This window comes from Petaurus breviceps, unplaced genomic scaffold, assembly GCF_028583685.1.
Source record: "Petaurus breviceps papuanus isolate PSGF00001 unplaced genomic scaffold, PetGlider_PUasm1.0 138, whole genome shotgun sequence".
NCBI classification, from domain to species: domain Eukaryota; kingdom Metazoa; phylum Chordata; class Mammalia; order Diprotodontia; family Petauridae; genus Petaurus; species Petaurus breviceps.
The window spans coordinates 27,233,551-27,260,873 of NW_027185694.1; the positions used below are offsets into that span (position 1 = coordinate 27,233,551).

The window sequence follows — 27,323 nt, forward strand, 5'->3', positions numbered from 1 at the left end:
CCTATTCACTGTGTGGTAGACAGACTGGAACCAGTTACACATTGTTTACTAATTCTCCGAACACTCTCCAAGGCATTTCCATTATTCCTCATCACTAAGCCAGATGCAGACTCCCAAACATCTTTCCTATGGAAGAGTAGCATCAGAGATGATCTGAGCATGTGCATTTCATAAAGCTGGTCAACATGGGAGGAGGTAGGTGGAGAGTGGAAGGGAGAACCATCCCTCCTGGGTCTCACCTTTATAAAATATAATCCTCACCATCACCACCTGTTCTACAATAGTCATACACATAGCCCTGCAGGATCTGGCAATTATGGGGTTTCCTGGGAGACCTGATGAGAACAGGCTGATAGCAGGGTTTATACAGAAGGGAGAAGATAAGAGAGGAGCAAGGTGACCAAAGAATGTGGAATCCTGGAATTCAGAGTTGCTTCCAGCAGAGGTGAAGAGATAAGGTTTGTGATCTGTTATGGCAGTTCCTCACAGTGTCACAAATTCCCACTGTGCTTGACTCTAACCCTCAGCCTGTGGGATCCTCTAAAAGAATAGACCAGCTTTGGCTATGATCTTATGCAAGTAAGTAACAAAAGTAAAATTGTCAGCATTTCCCTGCAGTAGGTGTTATACCCACATAGTTTACCTAAAGGGAGTATGTTCAAAGGTCTTTGATGACAGTAGATTTGTGTTGAAAACGTTTTGCTGAAGAAGACAGGACATGTAGGGGTTTAGGTGCAGAGGGTTCTTTGTTCAGAGGACCTACCTACAGAGGACTGGACTGCAGCAGAATTTGTGTACCATGTACCATGCCATTTCTTGTTGTTGAATTATTTCAGTCATATCCGACTCTTCAAAACCCTATATTGGGATTTACTTTGAAAAATACTAGAGTAGTTTGTCATTTCCTTCTTTAACTCCTTTTACAGATGAGGAACTGAGGCAAATTGGGTTAAGTGACTTGCCCAGGGTCACACAGCTAATAAATATCTGAGGCCATATTTGAACTTGTGAAGATGAGTCTTTATGATTCCAAACTCAGTACTCTGTCCGCTTCACCAGCAAGTTGCCCATGTTATCTCTACTGAATTTATAATCCATGTTAAGAAAAAGACACCATAGAATCATAAAATCTCAAATGTAGAAGGGACCTCTAATCCAACCTCTAATCCAGGTCATCTAATCCAACCACTACCTGGAGCAGTAATCCCTTCTATAGCACCCATAAAAAAGAGATCATTCAGCCTCTGCTGAAAGACCCTCCCCCAAAGGTGAGAAGAGTGGGGTGAGAATCATGACCTCGAGAAGCAATCCATCCTACTGATGGGAAGCACTAAATTATAGAAAATTTCTTATTTTATATGAACCTAAAATGCTACTTTCCTGTAAGGTCTTTGCAATGGTCCTAGTAGTTTCTTGTTTCTTCCATAATTTTTATTTTTTAATTATTTTTCTTTTGCTTTTCTATTATTTTTAAATTTCTTAAAAGTTTCTTTTTTATCTTTTTTTTTATTTTTAAGGAGGAGAACGAAAAGGAAGAGGAGTATACCCAGTCCCTTGGCCAGAACCAACCCAAAGAAAACACTTATTCCACAGTAAGAGATACAAGCAGTTTAATAAGATAGAAGCAATGCCATGTAAACCAGCCTCTTTGCCTCTCTCCTTTTTTGCTTCACTCATCGTCTCCTGAAATAATCCAAGTGTTCACACAGAGATAAACCATGGAACATTGTAAATCAGAAGAGGTTCACCCCCAATATATATAATAATTTACAAAGGGGGAAACTGAAACTCACAGAGAGGAAGGGACTCGACCAAGGTCACACAGTGAGCCAATGATAGAGCAGAAATCTAGAAGCCAGGTGTCCTGACTCCTAGTCCAGGGCTCTTTGCTCTGTACCGAGGAGCTTCTAGGGGACTCAGGGTGGCAGAGAAGGAGAGATGCTTCAGGGAAGGAGGCATTTGAAGAAGGCAGCATGAGTCCAGTCTGATGGGGAGGACTGAGGAACAGTTGCATGGGTTTCCCAGCAGAAGTGCAGGCTGGAATCATTAAGGAGATGATGTGATGAAGGAAGACAAGGAGAAACTGGGCCAGAATCATTGGATGTGCTGATTGATCCAATCCACAAAGGCTGTTACAAGAGTGAAGACTCCAGGTCTATGAGGGCCACCACAAATGCCTCCCCAACTCACTATTCCAGCCTGGAGCCAGGATTTCTGCACCTTACAGACCAGGGCTCCCCCAGAGTCACCCTGGAAGACAAGAGAGAGCCTGTTAGGATGGCTCAAGGGACAGAGAATGTACAACAGGGCAGGGCTCCGAAGTTCAAACTAGAGGTAGGGGAAGGACCAGACAGAGGAGCAAACGCAGAGAGCCTCTCACCTGGCAGGTGCCCCTACCAGCTTGACCAGCGCAGATCATGGTATCAAAGACAATTCTCATAGATTCAGGAATGGGGGAATCCTGATGGTATTCCTGGTCACAGGTTAGGGCATCCATCACAGGGACCTTCACCTTCCTCAGGGTGAAGGGAGGGGGCAGATCCACTAAAGAGAGAAGAGATCATGAAGAATTACTGCTAGTTTAGAGCAGAGGGCAGGATACTTCTGGGCACAGTGTCCACTTGTGAGACTATGGGTCTATAAACCAGGGTACAGAAGAGTCTTGGAGGCTAAGACCTGTGCTCTGGGGGAAACTGATACTTGGACACCAGGGTCCTCAGAGAACCATAGTCAGAGATGGACTATCAGTTAGGACAAGGTAGTCATTTAGAGTTAAGAGTTATTTCACAGATCAGAAGTTCAAACCCTTCATTTGACAGACAGGGAAACTGAGACCCAAAGAGGGAAAACAGCACACAGGAAATCGACAAGAGAAAGCAGCCAAGTTTGGAACCCAGGTCCTCTGATTCCATATCTAGTGCTCTTTCTACTACAGCCTTTAGCAATGACTTTAGACCTAGCACCCATGAGGCTGAGCTCAAAGCCACAGGGGATTTGCTGTGTATAGCATCATTGCTCTGTATAGCAGAGAACCAAGACTCATCAAAAAAATTTTCATTAATAAAGAAACAAGGGAAATGTCATCTCTACAACCTTTTCTGCTATCCTCACCACAGTCCTTGGAATGTCTAGTCTGGGCCTTGATCCTAGCTTGGTACCAATCCTGGGAAATCCCAGGATACCACCTTCCCCTGCAGTGCTCACCTCCAGTTTTAATGTTCCCCCAACCAGTGACCCAGCATTCCATGTCTGGGGTGAAAATCTGGGAGACTTCAGGGAGCGTGATGGTTTGGATGGTGTTGGTCAGCTGTACAGGGCACTGGAGCTTTAGCAAGGCAAGGTCAGAACCTGCCATGTAATGATCATATTCAGGATGGATGATAATCTTTTCCAGGGGCACCAGCTCATCATCTTCATATAGATTCTGTTGCCTCAGTTGGATCATGTACCTTGAGGTATCCATTTGAGCACTGGAGGAAGAGGGAGAAGACTATTTCTCAGAGGAGCTAAATGACCCAAGAATCCTGAGACCCAACTGTGTCCATCTGTGTCCTCTAGCTCTCAACCATGGATCTCGGCATTTGGACCTTCCTGGAACCCCAATAGCCCTCCACTACCATAAAACAGGGAAGCTCTCTAACACTCCTTCTGTCAACTCACCTTCTCTTTCCCCTGGATTTCCCATCTAATAATACTAACAGTACCATACAGCACTTTGCAGATGAGAAAAGGATTTTTCATCCAATACCCAACTGAGGAAATCAGGGTAAAGACTGGTATCCCCATTTTAGAAAACTGAGGCCCAGAGAGGGAAAGAGACTTGTCCAAGTTCATACAGTGAGTTAATATGTGGCAGAGTCTGAACTACAATCCAGTTCTCCTATCTCTCAGTCCCCAGGCTCTCTCTGTCCCACCCCCCAATTCATATGTCCTTGCACCACTCTGAGAGGGAAAAAGATGACTCACCTTTCAACACAGTGGGCAGCAGTCAGGATCCAACTGGGGTGGATGAGAGAGCCTCCACATATATGTATCCAGTAACCACCAAACTTGGCCCTCAGACTGACCTGCCACGGCCATTCTCCCTCCTTGGCTTCATTACCCCCAACAATCTTCGCCCCCTTCTTGCCTGGATAGGGAAATGGGTGATTTGCAAGAATATCCATCAGTGTTGTGAATCCTGGCACCTAGTTCTCATTGCAGGACCTCATACATTTCCAGTGATCACTCCTGGCCCTGAGATGCTCTGCCATGGGTTGGTTGGCAGATGAGTTATCCTCACCCATCTCCCAGTAGACAAAATAACAGTAGCTGAACTTTCTACAGTATTTTAATCCTTTAAATTGCCCTTTCCTTGAGCTCTATCCATTGATGATCTCATCTGATCCTTACAACAACTCTGAGGAAATATTACAGGTATTAGCATTTTATAGATGAGGATACAAAGGCTCAGAATGGGTATCAGAAACAGAAACAAGATTGAATTTAGGTTTTTCCTTACCCAAAGGCCAGTACTCTCCACTACAACTTTCTGCCAATCATTCAAGAAGTATTTATCAAGCACCCACTATATACCTGGCACAGTGTGCCATGTACTTAGAATACAAGGGCAAAGAATGAAACTATCCCGACTTGGAATGAGCTCACGATCACACAGGAAGAACTCAAAGGTCCAGTCACTTAGCAACTAGCTCTGCCCTAAGCAAACTACCCTGTCTCTAGGAAAGATCTGAACCATTATCTCCTGGCTCCCAGGAAATACTCCCCATGAGGCCACTGAGCACAGGAAATAGCAATTCCGGGGTACAGGCAATGCTTCGATGGGGCTATAACTCACCTTGAATCACAGGAACTGAGTTTCCCAGGAGGGGAAGGGTCAAAAGTAGCAGGCAAATCATCTGTAGTGAGAGAACTCGGGTTGGGAGAGAAGGACCCTGATTGATGGAGTCTGAGGTGGGCCAAGGTCCTTCAGCCCAATATCTCTATCCTACTGAACCCGGGCTGGGTAGCCAGGGTCTCGGAAAGGAGCAGGATCCTTACTTTGGCCAGCTTCTCCAGCTCAGTGCTTCCCCCTTGGTCAGCACCCTACTTATACACCCATGACCGGAAGTTTAAAAAAGAAAGAGAGAGAGAAATTGCCCACAGGTGCACCAGCCCACTTGGAGAAAGAGGTAGGGTGGTGGAACAAGTGGATGTGGGACACATACAGGTTAACGTCCAGTCAGATTCTTGTCTTCCCATCTTCTCCTGTTCCATTCCCACCCCCTTCCTGCTCCTCAGACCCTCTTCCCCATTTTCTGGATGCTTCAAAGTGTTGGCCTCTGGCAACAATCATAACTAGACCAAAGGCATTTAGGACTTCCTAAATGTTCTTCCCTGCTCTATGTTGCTTTCTTCTCTCAAAGTACTTATTACAGCACTTATAGTCAGTCTAGGTATCTTTGAAAAGTGCAGCATATTGGATAGACAGTTGGCCTTGGAATCTAGAAGGCCTGATTTCAAGACCCACATTTGACTCATATTCAATGCAGGATACTCCAGGAATTATTTAATCTCAGTTCAGTGTCCTAGGCTTTCTCCAAAACCACAAGTTACAGAGCAGGTACCAATCTATGCTGATATGGGGTGTTGACTCACTTGCAGTTCCCTAGGGAACAATTCATAAATTCAGGTCATGTTTTAAGTAGATATCTCTGTTTGTGTCTTAGTCCCCTACCTAGATTATGAACTCCACGAGGACAGCAGCCTTCTCTTAACTTGGGCTTTGGATATTTCCCAGTTACCATCACATACTTTGTTGTCCGCCCAAAACAAACACTAATATAATAAGTATCAAATGAATGATTAAATGAGTGAGCAAATGAAATAATAGGATCATACAATTTCAGAATTTAGAGTTGAAAAGGACCTGAGAGTTCATTCATACCAGTCTCATTTTACAAAGGAGGGAATAGGGGCCCTGAGACAGAAGGTAGCCCACCTATTTCACAGGTCAGGATCTGAACTCGGGGCCTGTGATTCTATGCACTGTCTCCAGTGTACCTGGCTGCCTCCATACCCAAACTCTTCATTTTACAGAATAGAAAACTGAGCCCCAGAGATATAAATTGACCTATCCACAGTGACCAAAATTGAAAACAGCCTGTGAAATCCCTCCAGCCATATTTTAGCCCATCATTCTTCTCATCCACTCTTTTATGAACCCTTAAAAAGAAAATATAGTCTGTCTAGCCAAGTCTTTTTTGCATACTTGCCCACCAGGGTGTGCTAACTGAAGTTCATTCCCGAAATACCCAACACACAGTAACTCCTTAAGAAATCCTTCTTCGTTCATTTATTCTTTCTTCTTTTTTTTTTTGCCTTTTGGAGGGCAATTGGGGTTAAGTAACTTGCCCAAGGTTACACGGCTAGTTTGTGTGGGGGGGGTGGGGGGTGTTAAGTGTCTGAGGCCAGAACCGAACTCCAATCCTCTGACTCCTGACTCCAGGGCCAGCGCTTTACTCACTGTGCCACCTACCCACCCTTTACTTATTCTTTCATTCCAAGAATGCATCATAACGCAGTCGTGCCAGCCCATGCCATGTATCTCTTTCCCATGTCCTTTCCTAGTTCACCAGTCTAATTCCCCCCAAGGTGCTGAGGTTCTTCTTGGCTTTTTCTTGACATTTCATATTTTCTTTTTCACCAATTACATGTAAAAATAAAGTTTAGCATTCATTTTTTAAGTTTTGAGTTACAAATTCTATCCCTTCATCCCCCTCTCCACACTCCCTAAGACACTGATATACATTATACACGTACAGTCATGTGAAACATTTCCATATTTGTGGAAGAAAACTCAAACAAAAAAAAGTGAAAAATAATATGTTTCAGTCTGCATTCAGACTCCATCAGTTCTTTCTCTGAAAGTGGATAGCATTTTTCATAAGTCCTTTGGGGATGTCTTGGATCATTGTAATGCTGAGAATATCTAAGTTATTCACAATTATTCGTTGTACAAAATTGCTGTTACTGTGTACAAGGATTTGTGTTCATGGCTGGAATGTGTTAGGAGAATTTAACTGCAGTAGGAATTAGCCTCCTGCCCAGTGCCTGGGTGATGGGACCAGACTGAACTCCATTCTTACCTCATTAACAGGGCCTGAGAAGGGCTGGCAGCTCCAGCCCCTGACCTTTTACTCAAGGGCCTCTAGGTTTTCTGGAACAAAGTGTTTTGAAGAAAAGGTTCATCTCTGTGCATTTTCCTAGGGCTGCTGTCTCCTATTTTTGAGGTGAAAAGAGAATCCTTAATTGTGGGTTATTATTCCTTCTATCACCTTTCTCCATGGGCATCCAGGGCACTTAGCACAGTGCATGCAACATACCAGACACCTAATAAATAGCCCCTTATTGACACCCTCCCTTTGGCTGGAGGGAAGGAAGATGTCTCATCCCTGAAAATGTTGCATGGCAATATCTGCTGCTATGCATGCAACAATGTATTCTTGCACCTAACACATAACGATCGATACATAGGAGTTTTGTGGGATGTCTTGGAAATACAGTCTAAAGGATTTTAAGCTGGAAGCATTGAGAATGGAAAAGACTGACTGCATTAAAGCTTTAACAGCTTAAAACTACACCAAATCTTTGTTTTCTCTGCTGTCTTCCACGATTAGAATATACGTTTCTCAAGAGCAGAGATTGTTATTGCTTCTACTTGTACCTCTAGTGCATAGGACAGTCTCTGGTACATGGCATGCATGTAATGAAGTTTTGTGGTCTTGGCTTATTGATCTGAACTCTGCCCTCATCAGATTACATCCGGAGAATGATAACCGGTTTGGAGCACTACAGTTTAAGAAGTACATTGATAGAAGAGTACCCAAAGGACAAGAGCAAGGAACATGAAGGGCCTGAACTCTACACCATATGAGGATAAATCAGAAGGAAATGGGGAGTACTAATTTTGAGAAATTATAAAGATACAGATTCAGGCTGGATGCCCAGGGCCATGTGGTTGGCAAGTGGATAGAGTGCAGGGCCTGGAGTCAGGAAGACTCATCTTCATTTGTTCAGATCCAGCCTCAGACACTTACTATGTGACCTTGGGCAAGCAATTTAGCTTTGTTTGCCTCAGTTTCCTCATCTGTAAAATGAGCTGGAGAAGGAAATGGCAAACCACTCCAGTATCTTTGCCAAGAAAATCCCAAATGGGGTCACACAGAGTTGGGTGTGACTGAAACAACTGGACAGCAATAATTTCTAATATAGTTACCTTTTTTGGAGTCTGAATTCTTTACTTAGTAAGTACCACAAAGACAGGGGCTGTATTTTACCTGAACTTGATGTCTTTCCCAGAGCCTAGCATAGTGCCCTCTTACAAATATTCAAATGTTTGTTCCAGCAAAACCACTTATAGGTCTGTTTCCAGAAGAGATTATAAAAATCAGAAAAGGACCCACATGTACAAAAATATTGATAGCAGCTCTTTGTAGTGGCCAAGAATTGGAAATTGAGGAGATGTCCATCAATTGGAGAATGGCTGAACAAATCGTGGTATATGAATATTATGGAACACTATTGTTCCGTAAGTAATTATGAGCAGGCTGACTTCAGAAAAACCTGAAAAGACTTGCATGAACTGATGCTGAGTGAAGTGAGCAGAACCAGACAAACATGATACACAGTAACAGCAACATTGTACAATGGCCAACATTGATATACCTAGCTCTTCTCAGCAATGCAATGAACTAAGACAATTCCAAAAGACTCATGATGGAAAATTCTAGTCTCAGAGATTGAAGAAAAGAACATGAATAACTGAACCTCCCATGAGGCTCTGAGCTCTGCCTGCCCCTCCCTTCAGCTGTTGTGCTAGCTCAGACATCAGGTCATTATCTCTCTATTCCTCCTTGAGAGATATGTGTCCTTATATTTAGACACTCCATGTATACATATGTGTCTTGCATGGGCACAAACTTTTAACAGTAAGCTAAAGGACATAGATGCAAGTCATCCAAACCAAAGGCATTTAATGAAATTTCAAAATAAAAAAGTAGTAATATAAATTTTCTCCATGAATCTGGAGCACACTCTCCCAATGATACACTATCTGAGGGAAGAGTGAACATTTTAGTGCAGGAACAAAGAGGCAACAGTTAGCAACCTGTGCTGAGCCCAAGGTTACAAAGAAAGGCAAAAAACAGTTCCTATTCATTATGTCTGGAAAGGGCTTTCCCCTAATCCTACTCTACCAGGCAAAATCACCCAAGATGTCCTACTAAACAGCAACCACCAAAAATCATTTGGTACTGGTTAAGAAATAGAAAAGTTAATAGAACAGACTAGGTGAGCAAAATCCAGAAGCACATAAGATTTTAGGATGCCAACTATTGCGTTAAGGGTATCCCTACTCAACAAAAACTACTGGGGAAATTGAAAAGCAGCCTGGCAGAAATTAGATTTAGATCACTATCTTAGAGCATAAACCACAAAAAGTTCCAAATCTACATATAACCTGAATATAAAAGATCATATCACTAAAAATTAAAGGTGAGTAGAAAGGAGTACTTTAATCACCTGTGGTTAGGGGAAGAAATATTAAGTAAATAAGGTGATAAAAAAAGATAAAATGGACAATTTTCATTACACTAAGTTGGAAAGTTGTTTCATGAACGATAACAATGCAACTAGAATTGGATGAGAAGTAGTTAATTTAGGGTAGAAAAAACTTTTGTTATAGCTATCTCTGATAAAAGTCGATCATCCAAAATACATATGCAAATTCCTTATAAACAAGTGCTATTCACCAGTAGGTAACTGGTCAAAGGATACATTTGGGCAGTTTTAAGAAGAAGAAATGAAAGCTATCAACCACTTCATGAAAGACTGCTCCAAAAAATTAACGGTGAGAGAAATGTAAATTAAAACAACTCTATGGTACCACCTTGTGCCCATCAGATTAACAAAGATGGAAAAAGGTGAAAGTGGTAAATAATGGAGTGAACTGGGAAGACAGAAACACTAAAGTACCATTAATGGAACTATGAGTTGTTCTAACCATTCTGGAAAACAATTTAGAATTATGCTCCAAAAGTAACTAAATTATACATAATTATTCACCCTGACTATAGCATGACTAAAAATGTACCTAAAAGAGTCAAAGACAAAAGGAAATTTTCCCATATTTACTGAAGCAGCACCTCGGCCTCAGGTAGGGGCTGACTGGTAGGCAGGATAAAGTCGGTTATTGTTAAGTCTTTTCAGTTGTGTCTGACTCTGTGACCCCATTTGAGTTTTTCTTGCCATAGATACTGGAGCAATTTGCCATTTCCTTCTCCAGGAATAAAGTTAGAGCAAGGTCAATGACTAAAATTCAGGCATCAAAAAACAGTCTGTGGTCCCTGCGTAGAGTACATACCCATCATGGGGCTTGAGATGGTATGGGGAGCAGGGAGATGGTAGAGAGAAACTGCTCCCCCAGCTGCATCTTCAGGTCCTAAGGATTCAAGGAGCTGTCAATGGAAAGTAAGACAAGAAGGTCAGAGGCCTAGGAGGAAAGCAGCTTTAATGTCACCGAACCTGAAGTCACGTCTTAGTCTGGTACGCACTGTTTATGTGATACTACTAGGAAAGTCATTCTGATCTCTTTGAGCTTCTGTTTCCTCATCTATAAAATCAAGATAAATAATATTCATACTACCTACCTCACAGGGAGCATGAACAAAGCACTTTCAGTATCTGAAAATGTTGTTGCTAATTAGAAGGCACCGAAGGGCAATGACATAGTTCTCAGTCATTTTGGAGCTGGGAATAAAGACAGACAGGGGAGCCGAAGGACTCAGAGGGACAGAGAAGGCAAGATTGATGATGATGATGATGATGATGATGATTGATGATGATGATGATGATGATGATGATGATTGATGATGATGATGATGATGATGATGATGATGATGATGATGATGGATCAAAAATATTCTCACTTTGCCTTTGGCCTGCCCTTGGCTACCCTCTGGTGCTTCACTAGCAATGAACAAGCTGGGAAGAGAACTCTGGAAAGAGTCAGTCTCAGCCAATAGCCATCTCTAGAAAGTAGCTGGAGAAAGGATCAGAGGTTGCCACATGCAACCCAGCTTTGAGTGAGAAGGCAGCACCATAGAGCGGGACAATCTTTTTTATTGTGAATTTAATCAACAAACATTAAAAGAACTGCAATATTGGGTCAGGGAGTAATCAGGGAGGGAGAAGAGAGAGTGAAAGAGAAGGGGCTTGTGTGAGAGGGAGAGACAGAGGGAGAGGGAGAGGGAAAGGGAGGAAGGGGGAAGAGAGGGAGAGTTGGAGGAGGAGAGAGAGACAGAGACAGAAACAGAGAGAGAAGAGAGCAAAACCAAACTATTACACAAAGTTTGTTTAAAAAAACATATATACAAATTTTAAGTATATATACATATATGTATATATGCAAACACATATATGCACATGTGTGTATGTAAGTATGTATGGGCATAGTACATTCAGAGGTTTCACAGACTCTAGTAGGGAAAGATGCGGCCAGAAAAGTACAGGTTAGTTGGGTGGACAAACATTCCCTTCCACAGGCCCTCAAATCTTCCCAATATTTTTGCCACCCTGCATCCTTTCAGGTGCAAGTTAGTAATTATTTTTATATGGTAGACCCTTTGGCATTGTGAAGAATTCTACGTAACTCTTCTCAGAACAATGTTTTAAATGCATAAAATAGCATATATAAGGTTAGAAAAGAAACCAATTATGCTGAAATAGTTATATTTTTTTTACATTCATGGATGCCATGTTAAGAACCTCTACTTCAGGATAAAGTATGCAAGACCACAAACCACCCTAGGAAGGGTGCTAGTATCAGATTATTTCCAACAAAGTTGCTTAGGATGCCTTTGGATATAAAGAAGGCCCAGGGTACTGAAACCTTGGCAAAGAACTTGGCCCTTGAAAAATAAGAACAGAACTTCCAAAGACCAAATTATCCTCCTTCACATCCCTGCCTTAGGTGGACCATCTTCTCTCTGAACCACCTTACATGGTATAACTGCTATGAATTGAAGCTGAAAACTGCATATAATGAAGATTTGCATTTTCATGCACCATGCTCTTTTTCTCATCTGTTATCTATAAGGAAATGCCCATTTTATTTGTTGTTTGTTAATGTCAGAATAAAAACAATTTTTAATATTAATACAGTCATCTCTAGGATAGAACATGGAAACACAATCGTGACCCTGTCTTAGGACCTTTCCAGACCAGTCCTCTATCTCACTCCAGACCTTCACCCTACTCTGGTCTATGCAGGGAAATTTGCCAAAGGTTACAAAGAGGCAGATAGACAGGATCTAGCTGTTGAAGGTCACATGGGCTCCTAGTTGGACTGGGGTCACAATTCCAGTGACTTCCTGACTGCCTCTGCACAACTAGCATATTGGGTGCTTTTATTCCATGACAGAAAAGTTGAGGGATAGAATTTGACCCAAGTGAAGCTGGTAGTCAAGAGGGGTTCAAAAGCCTTGGAGAGGGGAGACTAACTTCTTTAAATCATCATCATCATTTTTATCATTATTATATAGCTAGGATGTAAATAGTGCTTTAGATGTTTATACGTTGAGAGGTAGTAATATATAGTGGATAGACAGCTGTCCTCTGAGCCAGTAAGATCTGGATTCAAGTCTTACCACTGATACATATTGGTCACATAACCCTGAGCAATTTCTTTAACTTCTCAGTGCCCTAAGGGACTCTCTAAGATGATAAATTGCAAAGAAGTGACTACATTTGGTAGAGGGAGTTTCCAACGAAAGAATTCTATTTTAATTAAATTACAGGACTATATACTAAAATACAGGTCTATCCCATAATTATATATTTTATTTTATTTTATCTTCACAAAAACTCTGTGAAGTGAATATTATTATCATACCCACTTTACAAATGAGGAAACTGAAGCTCAGAGGAGAAATGAAGTGGCTTGCTTAAGTAGGTTAAGCGGCTAATTAGTAAATGTCTGAGATGGGATTACATCTCAGGTCTTCCTGAGTCCAGATTCAGTACTTTAACCACTGCACCAGACTATCTTCCCTAGGCTCAGGATTTGAGGGAAGGCCATCTCAGCTGACTGATACGATAACCTGTCCTGCCCTCCCCTGTCCCACCTGCTTCCCTCTGCCCTCTGTCTTCTGCCTTCCACAACCATTATCACAGGATATAGACGAATTTTCAGTATTTCCCTTAGTTATCACTGGTCTTCTTATCTCTCTAATTATTCTGAGAGAAAACAGAATGAAAGCCCGCAGACACCGTCCAAGCCACAATGTCGTTCAAATCTCCACTGGTGAATCTCAGCTTATGCCCAGCTCAACAAGAAAGACTGACTGTGCTACAAGAGGATGAAGACAAGTTAATTCCTAATGGCTTCCACCGTTCTCTAGGGGTTTTTTCCCACCTTGGTTCAAACCGAGGTTGGAAACCTGCTCTAGGAGGGTTGACTGATGTCCACTTTCTGATCTCCCTAGGAAAAAAGAGAAGTTTGTGGCATCTGAAGAGCGGGGGGCGGGGGGGGGGGGGGATGGCTTATTCCCAAAGAGTGAACTCCAGCAACAAAGTTTCAGAAATCTTATAAAGCCAGTCAAAACAAGACACTTTTGGGGGCGAGGGAAGAAGGAGCAGGCAGGAGTCATTCCTGGGAATCACCTCAAAACAAATAAGCTCCACCATCACCACCTGTTCTACAGGATCCTGTGGAATCTGACAATTAAGGGCTTTCCTGGGAAACCTGATGAGAACAGATTGACAACAGGGTTTGTCCAGAAGGGAGAAGATAGAGAGGATCATGGTGGCCAAAAATGTGGAAGTCTGGAATTCAGAGCTGCTTCCTAAGAATGTCAGGAGGCAGATCATAAGACAGCTTGAGAAATTCTTGCCATGCTTGCCTCTCAGCCTCTGCCTATAGGATCTTCCAAAAGAAGAATAGGCTAACTTTGACACTGGTCTAAAGCAAGCCAATAGAAATAATGTATTGTCAGGATTTCCCTGTATTTTGTGCTTAGAGTATTTAGCTGCAGGGAACATATTAAGGGCTTTGATGCAAGTAGATTTGTGTCTAAAAGGTTTTGCTACAAAAGTGCAGGAATTTAGGGATTTAGCTGTGTGTTCAGAGGATACACCTACCAAGAGTTGGGCTACAGCTGAATTTGTGTTCTTTGGTTTTGCTGCATTTCAATTTGTGTGCAGAGAGGTTTGCTGCAGTGGACACTGTCTGTCTATACCTGCGCATCACCTTTGAGGGTTCATCGAATAGAGACTGAGAGGGGGCAGTAGCTACCTCCACTCTCATATTACATATTCTATATCATGGGATCTGTTTTTGCAGCAACTTTGTCATGATTTTATTTTTTTAACTTTTGTTGTTGTTCAGTCATTTCAGTCATGTCTGACTTTGCATGACCCCATTTGGGATTTTCTTGGTAAAGATATTGGGGTGGTTTGCTATTTCCTTTTCTAATTCATTTTGAAGATGAGGAAACTAAAGCAAAGATAGTTAAGTGACTTGCCCAGGGTCACACAGCTAAGTAAGTGTCTAAGGCCAGGTTTGAAGCCCTGAAGATGAGTTTTCCTGACTCCAGGCTCAGCCTTCTATCTACTGTGCCACCTATTAAGGGGACATTTTCTGAGAAGATATAGAAAGAAGTACCAAAGTCTCCTCCCAAGCACACTCTAACCAACTTGGTCCCTGAAGAGAGAGGGTTCTAACTCACAGCAGTTCCACATAGCTTTTTCCTCTGCCACACTCACTTCAGAATGCTAGGGTGAGTGCCATATCCCTTCCCCCTGGCTGCCTTCTATCCTCTTCTATGCTGGTTCAAGAATGTGTCTCAGGACTTCACTCCTCACTGGGATTGGTTACCTGCAAAATGTGCCATTGACTCTGGCTCCCTGATCTCAGACTCACTCTCCAAAACATTTTGAAGCTCACCAGGTCAGAACCTAGCCCTCCTCTAAAAGGAGAAAAGAACAGATGCAAAGAAGAAAGGTAAGAGCCCTGTCTACACTGACCACATTCTGGATGGCCTGGTGTCTGGGGAGACAGGCAGCTAGCAACAAGAAGTCACTGCCACCACTACTAGGATCTCTCTCAGAAAACACAGAATCATGAATCGAATGGTTCATGGTGGTTTTTCAAGTGAGAGAAGGCCTGAAGTTCCTGATTGTCCCATCAGGAGGAGCTTCCTTGCTTGCCACTAGGGAAGAAAATGATAGACCAATGATTTTACCCAAAGATTTCTGAGCTATGTTGCATAGAGAGGTGAGATGCAAAGACTTTGAATACTTTCAGAAAAGTGGTTTGTATTTTATTTTCTGAGGGGACAAGATAAATTTTAATTGTGGGTGAAAGTTTTCACTTCCTCTTTTTTAGTGGAAAAGATAATACCCTTTCCTAGAAGACTACATAACTATATAGGCAGAATTATTTGGGTAATTATATGGATGGGCACTCTAATAAGCAAAAGACTAACTAGCTTACTGATAATGAATCCCTGGGCTGGAGTTGGAGAGTCCAAGAGGACAAATCCCAAATCAGTGGGAGTCTTCTAAAGATGAGCATTCTGGTCTGGGAAACAAGAAGTTCCCAAAGTCACACAATTAGTAAGTACCATAGCCAGAATGAGTCCAGGCCATTCTTTGGCAATCCACTTAACTAAGCTCAGAAAACAATGGTCCCAAATCTGTGCCTTTCCAAACTCCTTAGGATATCTCTTGGGAAATATACCTATAGTCATAGAATCTTGGATAGTTATAGCCCAGAAGGTTCTTAAAGACCCTATATTCTCTATTTTTCCATTTTACAGATAAGGAAACTGAGGCTCACAAAAGGAGAGGCAGGCGGAGCCAAGATGGTGGAGTAAAAACACAAATTTGGCATGAGCTCCTGCTCCAATCACTTCCAATACCTGTAAAAAAAAATGACTCTAAACAAATTTTAGAGCTACAGAACACACAAAAAGAGAGAAACAAATCTCCCACTGAAGGCAGCCCAGCAGGCCAACAGGAAGGGTCTATCACACCAAGGTGGGAGCCAAGCACAGTCCCACAGGAGCCACATGGTTCCAGCACCAGGGCAGCCCAGATGGCTGGAGCAGACTTCAGGAGAAGGAATAACCGGCAGCTGTAGCAGTTTCCAGACTTCTCAACTCATAAATACCAAAGAGAAAGTAAAAGGTCAGTGGGGAACTCTGTTGGAACTAGGTAATGGAAGAGCACCATCCAGCCCTTGCCCCTGGGGCAAAAAAGTGGCAGAGGCACAGTGGCATGGTTGCCTCAGGAGCTCCTGGCCTGCAGATTGTAGGGGGACCAAGCAACCATTCAGAGCATAATCTCTCCAGCTTTGACCTGCTTGGATCTGGATCATAGTCATGGGTGGTGGTACTGGGGTGTGTGGCAGTGTGTCAGAGCTTGTGGGGGCTGTAGAAAGGGCACCCTCCTAATAGCTCCAGCAGCTGAGAAAACCCCAGAAATTTGGGACAAAGCTTTCTCCACTCTGAAAGCAGAGTTCTACTATGGCAAAGAGCTCAAAAGTCAAGTAATTGGCAAGTTGAGGAAGCTCAATCAGACCATACAATCCTTTTGGGGGGATAAAAAGTATCAAAGCATGGAACAGGAGGAAGACAACAAAGTCAGAACTCCTGCATCAAAAGCTTCCAAGAAGGGGAGCCAGGTGGCAGAGTGCGTAAGAGCACCGGCTCCAGTGTCAGGATGACCTGGGGATCGAATCTGGGCTCAGACACTTAGCACCCACCCCAAAACACCTGGCTGTGTAACCTTGAGCAAGTTACTTAACCCCAATTGCTTAGGGGCGGCCAAGTGGCTCAGCAAGTAGGAACACTGGCCCCAGTGTCGAGATGGCCTGGGGATCGAATCCGGGCTCAGATACTTAGCACCACACCCAGAAATAAATGGCCATGTAACCTTGATCAAGTTACTTAACCCCGATTGCTTTTAAAAAAAACAAAGCTTCCAAGAAAAATATGAATTGGTTACAGGCCATGGAAGAGCTCAGGAAGGATTTTGAAAATCAAGTAAGAGAAGTGAAGGAAAAATTGAGAAGAGAAATGAGAATGATGCAAGAAAATCATGAAAAGAAAGTCAACAGCCTGCTAAAGGAGACCCCAAAAAATACTGAAGAAAATAACACCTTAAAAAAATAGACTAACTCAAATGGCAAAAGAAGCCCAAAAAGCCAATGAGGAGAAGAATGCCTTAAAAAGCCAAATTTGCCAGATAGAAAAGGAATTTCGAAAACTCACTGAAGAGAATAATTCCTTTAAAATTAGATTGGAGCAATTGGAAGCTAATGACTTTATGTACTATAAAAGAGATCCAAACAAATGAAAAATAGAAGGCAAGGTGAAATTATCTCATTGCAAAAACCACTGACCTGGAAAATAGATCCAGGAGAGAGCATTTAAAAATTATTGGAGGACAACACAGAGCACAGAGGCCCAGATGACATGGTGGCAAGTTGACCCACCAACTACAAGAGCCATTCCCAGGCCTATCACCACAAGGCCAGGATCTGTCAGAGCTGGATAAGAGACAAATGCAGGGCCCATGGCAGTGGCAGCAGCTACTCCTGGGACTGTCAACCCACAGCCTGGAAATTTAAAAAGCACCTATCTGAACTTTCAGGGACAGGGATGGCAAAGTGAACCCTGGCTGCTCCAATTTCTCCCCCTCTCCCGAGCCTGAAAAAACAGAAATTATTGCCCCAGAGCAATATTTTAAATAGTAAAGGCTCGGCAGTCCCAGAAGAAGGGTGTGGCTAAGGCCCTGCCTCAAAATTGGTTAAAAAAAAAAAAAGATTGCAAAGACTGTAGAATCCTATTATTGCAAGAGGGAGGAACCAAATTCAGAAGAAGACAGCACTGACTCCACTCCCACAGATGAAACCTCAACAGGGAATATGAACTAGTCTCAAGCCCAGAAAGTGTTCTTAGAAGAGCTCAAGAAGGACTTTGAGGGGCAGCTGGGTAGCACAGTGAATAGAGCACTGGCCCTGTGTAATGGGAATGTAAATTTTTAAGATCTTCCCTGCCCCTAGGCTAAAGTGCACCTGGAGCCTGGGGTGGGAGGCTTGTTTTTCAGTAGATACTCCTTGATTGGCCAGTGAGTCAAAAAGGTTGTTACATTCTTTGAGCCAGGAGAAGGCTATATAAGCCCTGATGTGTAGCTTTGGTTTGGGGCTCACTTTGAGAAGTGTTCTGTGATTTAATCTAGATTCTGGGAAGCCGTTGTCCAGAGCCCCCCAGCTTTGAAAAACCCAGATGTTGATTTGGTATGGATGTAATGGTTGGACAGTTTGGAAAGCTGTCTACTTGATCTGTTTCTCTGACTTGATAATTCTGTCTGTGTATTCTGAAGTTCGGGGTGCTGACCTTTTTCCCCTGAACTAGGTAAATGATACATGTTTGACTGATTAAAGTAAGCTTGTTAACCCATTTTGAGTTGCTTTCCTTTATCAAAGCAGATCCAAGAACCTGTATTGGCAGCAAACCCTGAGGACGCTTGGGGTGCTTGCCGCTACACCCTGGAGTCAGAAGGACCTGGGTTCGGATCCGGCCTCAAACACTTAACAAAAAACTAGCCATGTGACCCTCGCAAGTCACTTAACCCCAATTGCCCTCTAAAAAGAAAAAAAGGACTTTGAAAACCGAATTAGAGAGGTAGAAGATAAAATGACTAATTCTTTTAAAATCAAAATTGCAGGGGCGGCGAAGTGACTCAGCAAGTAAGAACACTGGCCCCAGTGTTGGGATGACCTGGGGGTTCGAATCCAAGCTCAGACACTTAGCACCCACCCAGAAACACCTGGCTGTGTAACCTTGAGCAAATTACTTAACCCCAATTGCTTTAAAAATTAAAAAAAATCAAATCAAATCAAAATTGCAAAAATAGAAAAATATTTCAATGAAGAAAGCAGCTCCTTAAAAAGAAAAATGTGTGAACTAAAAATGAAATCTGAACATATGGAAAAGGAGCTTCAAAAACTAACTGAGAGGGGCAGCCAGGTGGCACAGTAAGTAAGAGTGCCGGCCCCAGCGTCAGGAGACCTGGGGTCGGTTCCGGGCTCAGATACTTAACACCCACACAAAATAACTGGCCATGTAACCTTGAGCAAGTTACTTAACCCCAATTGCTTAGGGGCAGCCAGGTGGCACAGTAAGAGTTCCAGTCCCAGCGTCAATAACTGGCCATGTAACCTTGAGCAAGTTACTTAACTCTGATTGCTTAAAAAAAAAAAAACCTAACTGAGGAAAATAATTCACTAAAAATTAGAATCAACCAAATTGAAGCTAATGACTCTATGAGGCACAAAGAATCAGTCAAACAAAACATCAAGAATGAAAAATTAGAAAAAGAGGTTAATTACCTCAATGGAAAAATAACTAACCTGGAAAACAGATTCAGGAGAGATAATCTGAGAATTATTGATCTACCAGAAAATCGTGATGAAAAAATGAGCCTGGACAACATCTTTCAAGAGCTCATCAAGGAAAACTGTCCCGAGATCCTAGAATCAATGGGTAAAATAGATATTGAAAGAAACCACCAGACACCTCCTGAAAGAGATCCCAAATTGAAAACTCCAAGAAATGTTGTAGTCAAATTCCAGAACTGAAGAGGTTATTCATAAAGAGGGTTAGGGTTGCTCTGGAGACCCAAAATACCAACATGCCAGATCCTGCCAAATGAATTCTATTCAAGTCTTCTCTCAGCCAAAGAAAAGTAAAGTTTATTAAAAGTTCACTTGTATTAGACACAGAGTAAGTCTGTGCTAGATCATTCTATGGCGCTTTCAATATTCTATGGTGCTCTCACAAACATGAAGACAAGATGGGGTCTTATATACAGAAGTTTGTAGGAGGAATCTAGGGGTGGTCTAGAGGAGGAGTTTGGGGAAGGTCTTCAGGAGGAGTTAATGAGGTCAATGAGTGATTAAGGGTGGGAAGTTGCTGGAGGCTACCTGGAGACTACAGACAATGGTGGGCTAGGCTAGTTCAAGGGTGGATTAATATTTTGATAGGCTCAAGGGTGGGAAGTCTAGTAACAGAGGCTTGGGCTCAGCCACAACATAAGACTTATTGCCTCATGCAAATGCCTCATCTGATGAGATGATTTAATTAGAGTCCAAGGGCCTATACCTCAAGGACTCAAGTAGAGATAAAGGGGGCTCCCAGAGCCCATACCTCATCATTTCCTCCTCAAACAAATGGGACCCAAATTCCTTTGGGGTAAAGAGCAAAGGTCTCAGATTCTGAAAGTGCTTCCTGCTGGCAAGGGGGCGTAGAGCTATCCCTGCCTCTCTAGGTCCCGTTCAAGGGAGTCAGACTTCACATTCAAGGGGTCAGACTCCGAAACATGGATGATGCCAGGTCCAGTGGGCTGAAGAACTTGGATTCAGTCAGAGATTTGCATAGCTTTAGTGGTCATCCAGAGGTTGATGACTTGAACCTGGAGGAGACAAACCTGGCAAGGAGGTTAAGCAAACAAAGACCAAACAGGCACCAAAAAAAAGAAAAAAAAAACAGAGAAAAGACAATTTCCATGGTAGGAATTAAAGATGACTGTGGCAAGGCCAAAACACTGTCAGATATCCCTTTCCTTTCTAAATTGCTCCATGGACATTTAGCACATGGAAAGCAAGACCAGCCACAAAATCTAATAGTTTTCAAAAACAGGCAAAAACTCCCAAAGCCTGTTCTCTCCTTCCATCATCATAGAGAGTAAAAGGTTTCTTCTAGATTGGGTAAAGCTGGAGTGGTGGTCAATTTAGTTTTCAAATTCTCATAAGCTTTCACCTGGTGGTCTGGACCTTGAGTAGCAATTAATGATTGCAGTTCCTCCAAGGCCTTGGGCTTAATTGGATATAAACCTCTCTTGGGGAACACTTTAGGATCTAGGAGTCAAACAAATGCTGGCATAGCAGAAGTAGCTCACCCAGGAATTTCCTGATCTCAACTATTGACTCAACTATCTCCCACACTTCTGAGGGAACATGGGGATATCTGGGAGGCTTAACTAGAGAAAATTGGCTTCCCAATTTCACCAACAGGTCCCTTCCCAACAAGGGGACAGGATAAGAGGAGAGCATAAGGAAGGAGTGTTCAAACAACAGATCCTCAAGTAGGCAGGGGCCTGCGTATGTCTGAAGATATCCAGTAGTTTCCCCTACCAGGCCCCTGACCTGACTGGTCAAGGGGAGGGTAGAACCAATTGGTTAAAACAGAGAACTTAGCCATAATAAAGTGGGCAACCTTACCCTCAACCTCTATGCTTGCACAGAGTTCAGTAATAGATGGAGAAAGTGGGAACACTGCCAAGCCCCATGCTTCCCTGTCACTCTAAGTCTCTTTTATTTATTTATTTTGCTTTTTGGAGGGCAATTGGGGTTAAGTGACTTGCCCAAGGTCACATGGCTAGTTTTTGTGTTGTGTCTGAGGCTAGATTTTAACTCAGGTCCTCCTGACTCCAGGGCCAGTGCGCCACTTAGCCACCCCTGTCACTCCAAGTCGTCAGAAGACTGGAGGACATGGTACTGGGAGGTGGCTCTACCACTTTTCCAACCTTGGGGACAATCCTTCCTACAATGTCCCTCTTGTTTGGATGGGCACAGTTCTAGAGGTGTTGGTTCCTGAGGCTCCCTTGGGGGGGGGGTGCCCTGGAGGGGCACTCCTCGGACCAGTGACCCTCCTTGTGGCATCAAAAGCAGGTTTTCTCCCTGCCCAAGTGACTGGGCTTCCTCCAAGGGGGTCCCCTGGATTTCCTGGCCATGGCAGCAGCCAAGAATTGAGCATGTTCTCTGTGTCTGGTTTGTTCCCTGCATTCTTTCTCCTCTGCTGCAACCAGGTCTCCGTTATTAAAGACTCCAAAGGCCATCTCCAGTAATTGGGCCTGATTTGTTTGGGGTCCCAATGCCGATTTCTGAAGTTTCCTCCTAATCTTGCCCCTTATCTGGGGCAGACTAACTAATAAAATACATGTTAAGGATTGCTGCCCCTTCTATAGAGTCAGGATCTAAATTTGTATACTTTTTAATAGCTTCTACAAGTCGTTCTGGGAAAAGGGAAGGGTTTTCTTGATTTGTCTGAGAAATTTCTCTAACTTTCTGATAATTTACTTGCTTTTGAAATGCAGTTCTTGGGGTGGCTAGGTGGAACAGTGAGTAGAGTGCTGGCCCCAGAGTCAGGAGAACCCAAGTTTGGTTCTGGCCTCAGACACTTAACACACACACACACACACACACACACACACACACACACAAACTAGCCATGTAACCTTGGGCAAGCTACTTAACCCCAAATGCCCTCCAAAAGGCAAAAAAAAAAAAAGAAACGCAGTTCTTAGGCCTTCTAACAGGCAAAGTACCATATGGTCTCTCTTCTCCCTGTTCTCCTGATTATCTCTTGATAATCCCATCCTGGGTCACTAATTGGAACAGCAGCTGTTCCTGGGGCTTATTTTCTAGTGTCATTGCTAGCCAAACGATCCCCGAATTTTGGTGCTTGTTCCCAGATTCTCCTCTTCTCAGTGGAACAACAGGTAGAGAAGAGGATATGTACATTACCCCCAAGAAAGCTCAAATTGCAGGGATAAGTCAGGAAAACCTTCAGTAAACTTTGTTGGGTTTTCAGAGAATTTACCCAACTTTTCTTTAATTTGATTGAGGTCCAAAATGGAGAATGGGGCATGCATTCTAGTTGTCCCACCCAAGACAACCACTTCCCTTAAGGGAAAAAGTCCTGAATGTTCTATGGGGACAGGGACTTGGGAAGGGAGATTGGGAGTCCCAGGTCCTGGGAGAGAGTGACTGGGGGTGCTGGCTGAACTGGATCAGACTGCAAGACTGGGGGGTCTGGCTGGCAAGGGGGAAAGTCAGCTTGCACATGAGGAGTGGAAGGGGAGATATCTCTATGACTGCCTCGGGAATAGGGCCTGAGGCCGGAGTGGGTGTTGCCTCAGGAGGAGGGGACACAGAGGGAGGCACTTCAGCCTGACTAGTGGCTGGGACCTGAGCAGGGGTCAATGAGTCAGGAGGGGCCATGCTGGGAGATTGTAATGCCAAGCAAAGGCAACTTCCAAGGTTCAAAATACCAGCATAGCCATTCTTCATTTTATTCAGTGACAAATTAAGAACAGAGAAAATCAAAATACAGCATAATTCAAAATACAGCATTCACCAAGTGTAATTCAACCAAGTACTACTCCACCCCTGGCAATACATTCATTTCATCAATCACAAAGTCCCTCTTCTAAGTACTACTCCACCCTTGTGCAGTACATTCATTTAGTCAATCACAAAGCCCCTCTTCTCAAATGGAGATTAGTTTCCAATCATAACATTACATTCATTCAGTCAGTCACAGAGCACAAAAAAAAAAAAGTCAAAAGTTTCCACCCCTGGATCACAACTTAATAGGCCATCTACCCCAAGAGTTACAACAAGCTTAAGATATCGTCACAGCATTTAATACCCAAAGAGAGGTCTTTTCTTCATCTTGACATGAGGCAAGTTCTCAGCAATCTGTTCCTGGGGAGACAAAGCTTAACAAGGCCACAAGATACATGGCCAGTGTCCTCATTAATTCATTCTCTGTCTGCAGAACAGTCCTAGGACCCCTGAAAACATCAGCAAGACACTCTTCCAGGATTTCTGTAAACATACAACAAGAAAATCTTTCTTCACGGCTTCTGAACCAACAGCAAGATTTCAGGACCTCTGCAACAGCATCACTGTCCTTCACCAACAGACAAAGCTGGCAAAACAACATCAAAACAGACAAAGTACCAGCATCGCAGCCATGTCTCCTCAATCCTTGGCAGCTCTGGGTGGCAGCTCTCAAAAGTTCTGGGCAGCTCAAACTGGCCCTCAGCAATCCTCTCCATCTCTCTGCCTCCACAATGCTGCTTCCAAAAAATTCTTCTGCCTCTCTCTCTCTGCTTGTGCCTCTCTAAATCCACATCACCAGCTCCTCCCAGTTCAGCCCTCTCTTTTCACAAGTCCATCCCACAAATGGGATTCACAAGCTCTGGGTTTTAACACTCACCCAAGCCAATACAGGGGATCTTTAAATTCCATTACTATTACAGAGATGCTGGGTAGGAGATATGGATGGTGTAGGAGACAGGAAATGAGGGGTGTTGGGCTAGAGGAAAAGTGAAGGGCAACCAAGGGGAAAATGGTTGGGGTGCAGCAGAAGGGGCTGGGGAAGCTGCTTCAGTGACCAGAGCAGGAGGTGTTGAGGGGGAAGGGGCTGGGACTGAAACCATAGGAAAGGGTTATTTAATTGATCCCTGTTGCCCCTCTGTGGAGGGGCTCTAGCTTCAAGTGTTGTACCCTAACCCAAATTGCATGCCACCTGATTTGGAGCCCGTTATTAAGCCCCTTTATATTTGTCTTTGTCTCCATCCTAAACCTTGTAACCACTTGTAACAGCTCAAAGGCATAGTCCTAGGTAAAAGCGAATCACCCAAGGCATAGTCCCCTGCTCCTTATATTTCCCTGAGTAAGTACTTCCCTAAATCAGTAAGCCTTGAAGCAGCATTTTGTACAAGGGTCATGGTGCAAGTCTGTATAAAGATCATGGGGCAAGTCTATCCCATGCAAGAGACCACCCTGTTCTGGGATGCTGACCAACCAAGGACCAAGCAGGGTCCCCCACACCCTTTACCCAAAACATGACCATGGCCTGTTCTATGACCCCAGCCTGTTCTGAAAATTCCACTCCCCCTGTGCCCTCCACCCTTTACCCTCCACCCTGTTCTAGGAGGGACCCCTGTCACAAGGAAGGTAGCACCCTTGTACCCTTGTGCCACAATTCCCAAATTAGCCCCAAGCTTTGGATCCAACCAATGGCTGTTCTTGGTTTTTGTATGTCATTACATATGCTAGCTCCCTTCCCCAATTGTGGTTTTTGCCTTTATAAGCATTGTATGGTCCCTCATTCAGGGCTGCATGATTTGAGTGTATACTCTGGGCAGTCGCGTGCTTGATCAGTAAATCCACACCTAAATTTACCTTGCACCCAGGTCTCGGTCTCACTCTTACTCTCTTCACAACACTATCAAGTAAAGGATAAAATACTACAAGAAGCCAGCAAGAAACAATTCAAATGTCTTGGAACTACAGTGAGGATAACACAGGATCTGGCAGCTTCTATACTGAAAGATCGGAGGGACTGGAATATATTTTGCAATGCAAAAGAGCTCAGGTTACAGCCAAGGATCAGCTATCCAGTGAAACTGAGCATAATCTTTCAGGCAAGGAGATGGACATTCAATGATATAAGGAACTTCCTGATGAAAAAGCCAGAGCTCAATGGAAAATTCAGTCTCCAACTACAAGACTCAAGAGAGACATACAAAGGTAAATGGGAAAAAACACACACACACACACACACAAACACACACATAACCTGTTATTTAATAAGAGCAAACTGTTTACATCCCTATATGGGAAGCTGATACCCATTAATATTGAGAATTCTATATTTATCACAACATTTAAAAGGGATATAGATAAATAGAGGGTGTGGGTATAAATTAAACAAAATGATGATAAAAATTTTTGGACTACCTGAAAGCCATGATCAAAAGAAAGAACCTAGAAATCATCCTTTAAGAAATTCTCCAGGAGGGGCAGCTAGGTGGTGCAGTGAATAGAGCACTGGCCCTGGAGTCAGGAGGACCTGAGTTCAAATCTGGCATCAGACACTTAAAACAAAAATTAGCCGTGTAACCTTGGGCAAGTCACTTAACCCCAATTGCCCTACCTTCCCCCCTCCAAAAAGACAAAAAAGGGGGGGGAGAAATTCTCCAGGAAAATTGCCCTGATATTTTTAGAACCAGAGGGCAAAATAGAAATTGAAAGAATTCACCAATCCCCTCTTGAAAAAGATTCCAAAAAGAAAACTCTTAGGAATATCATAGCCAAATTCCAGAGTTCCCAGGTCAAGGAGAAAATATAACAAGCAGCCAGGAACAATTTTACTATTGTGGAAACACAATCAGGATAACACAAGATCTGGTAGTTTCTACTTTAAGCCCCTCAAAGGGCTTAGAATATGATATTCTAGAGGTCAAAGGAGCTAGGACTAAAACCAAGAATCACCTACCCAGCAAAACTGAGTATAATGCTTCAAGGGAAAATATGATCATTCAATGAAATAGAGGACTTTCAGGCATTCTTGATGAAAAAAACAGAGCTGAACAGAAAATTTGACTTTCAATTACAAGAAGCAAGAGAAGCATGAGAAGATAAACAGGAAAAAGAAATTAGAAGGAATTCATTAAAGCTGAACTATTTACATTCCTACATGGAAAAACAATAATTGTAACTCATAAAACTTTTCTCAGTATGAGGAGAGTTGAAGGTAATATATATGTATACATACATATATATGTATGTATAGGAGGGTGTATGTGTATATAAATATATATGTGAGTGTGTGCATATGTGTGTACATGTACACATAGACAAAGGGCACAGGATGGGTTGAATATGAAGGAATGATATCTTAAAAATAAAATTGAGGTGAGAGGGGAATATATTGGGAGAAGGAGAAAGGGAGAGATAGATTAGGGTAAATTATCTCATATAAAAGAGGCAAGAGGGGTGGCTAGGTGGTGCAGTGAGTAAAAGCACCAGCCCTGGAGTCAGGAGGACCCGAGTTCAATTCTGGCCTTAGGCACTTAACACCCACACACAAAAAAAAAAAAAACTAGCCATGTAACCTCAGGCAAATTACAAGAGAAAACTGTTACAATGGAGGGGAAGAGCAAGAAGGTGAAAGGGAATGGGAAAACCTTATTCTCATTGAATTTGGCTTAAAGAGGGAATAACATACACATTCAATTGGGTATCTTACCCTACAGGAAAGCAGGGGGAAGGGGATGGGGGGGCAGTGATAGAAGGGAGGGCAGATTGGGGGAGAGGGTAGTAAGAAGCAAACACTTTTGAAATGGGACAGGGTTAAAGTAGAAAATAGAAAAAGTGGGGGGCAGGAATGGATGGAGGGAAATATAGTTAGTCTTTCACAATATAAGTACTATGGAAATGTTTTGTGTAACTACTCACGTATGACCTATGTTGAATTGCTTGTCTTCCCAGTGGGGGTGGGTGAGGAGGGAAGAAGAGAAAGAATCTGGAACCTAAAGTTTCAAAAACCAAATGGTAATGCATGTTACATGCAACTGGGAAATAAGATATATAGGCACTGAGGTATAGAAATCCATCTTGCCCTACTAGAAAGTTGTCCGGG

At 43.0% G+C, this 27,323-nt stretch overlaps 2 protein-coding genes across 2 annotated transcripts in view; one reads left to right on the top strand and one right to left on the bottom strand.

Annotated features, from left to right (window-relative positions):
- The window catches only part of LOC138177456 (tryptase alpha/beta-1-like), a 62,281-nt gene extending 57,383 nt beyond the window's left edge, over positions 1-4,898 (bottom strand). Inside the window, exons 1-3 of the mRNA XM_069108655.1 lie at positions 4,838-4,898; positions 3,967-4,129; positions 3,205-3,470 (exon numbers count right to left, since the gene is read on the bottom strand). Of these exons, the coding sequence (XP_068964756.1) occupies positions 3,205-3,470; positions 3,967-4,129; positions 4,838-4,898 (490 nt within the window). The remainder of the gene's footprint in view (positions 1-3,204; positions 3,471-3,966; positions 4,130-4,837) is intronic.
- UBE2I (ubiquitin conjugating enzyme E2 I) overlaps positions 1-27,323 on the top strand; it is a 471,577-nt gene that overhangs the window by 167,553 nt on the left and 276,701 nt on the right. The gene's annotated exons all lie outside the window — the stretch shown is intronic.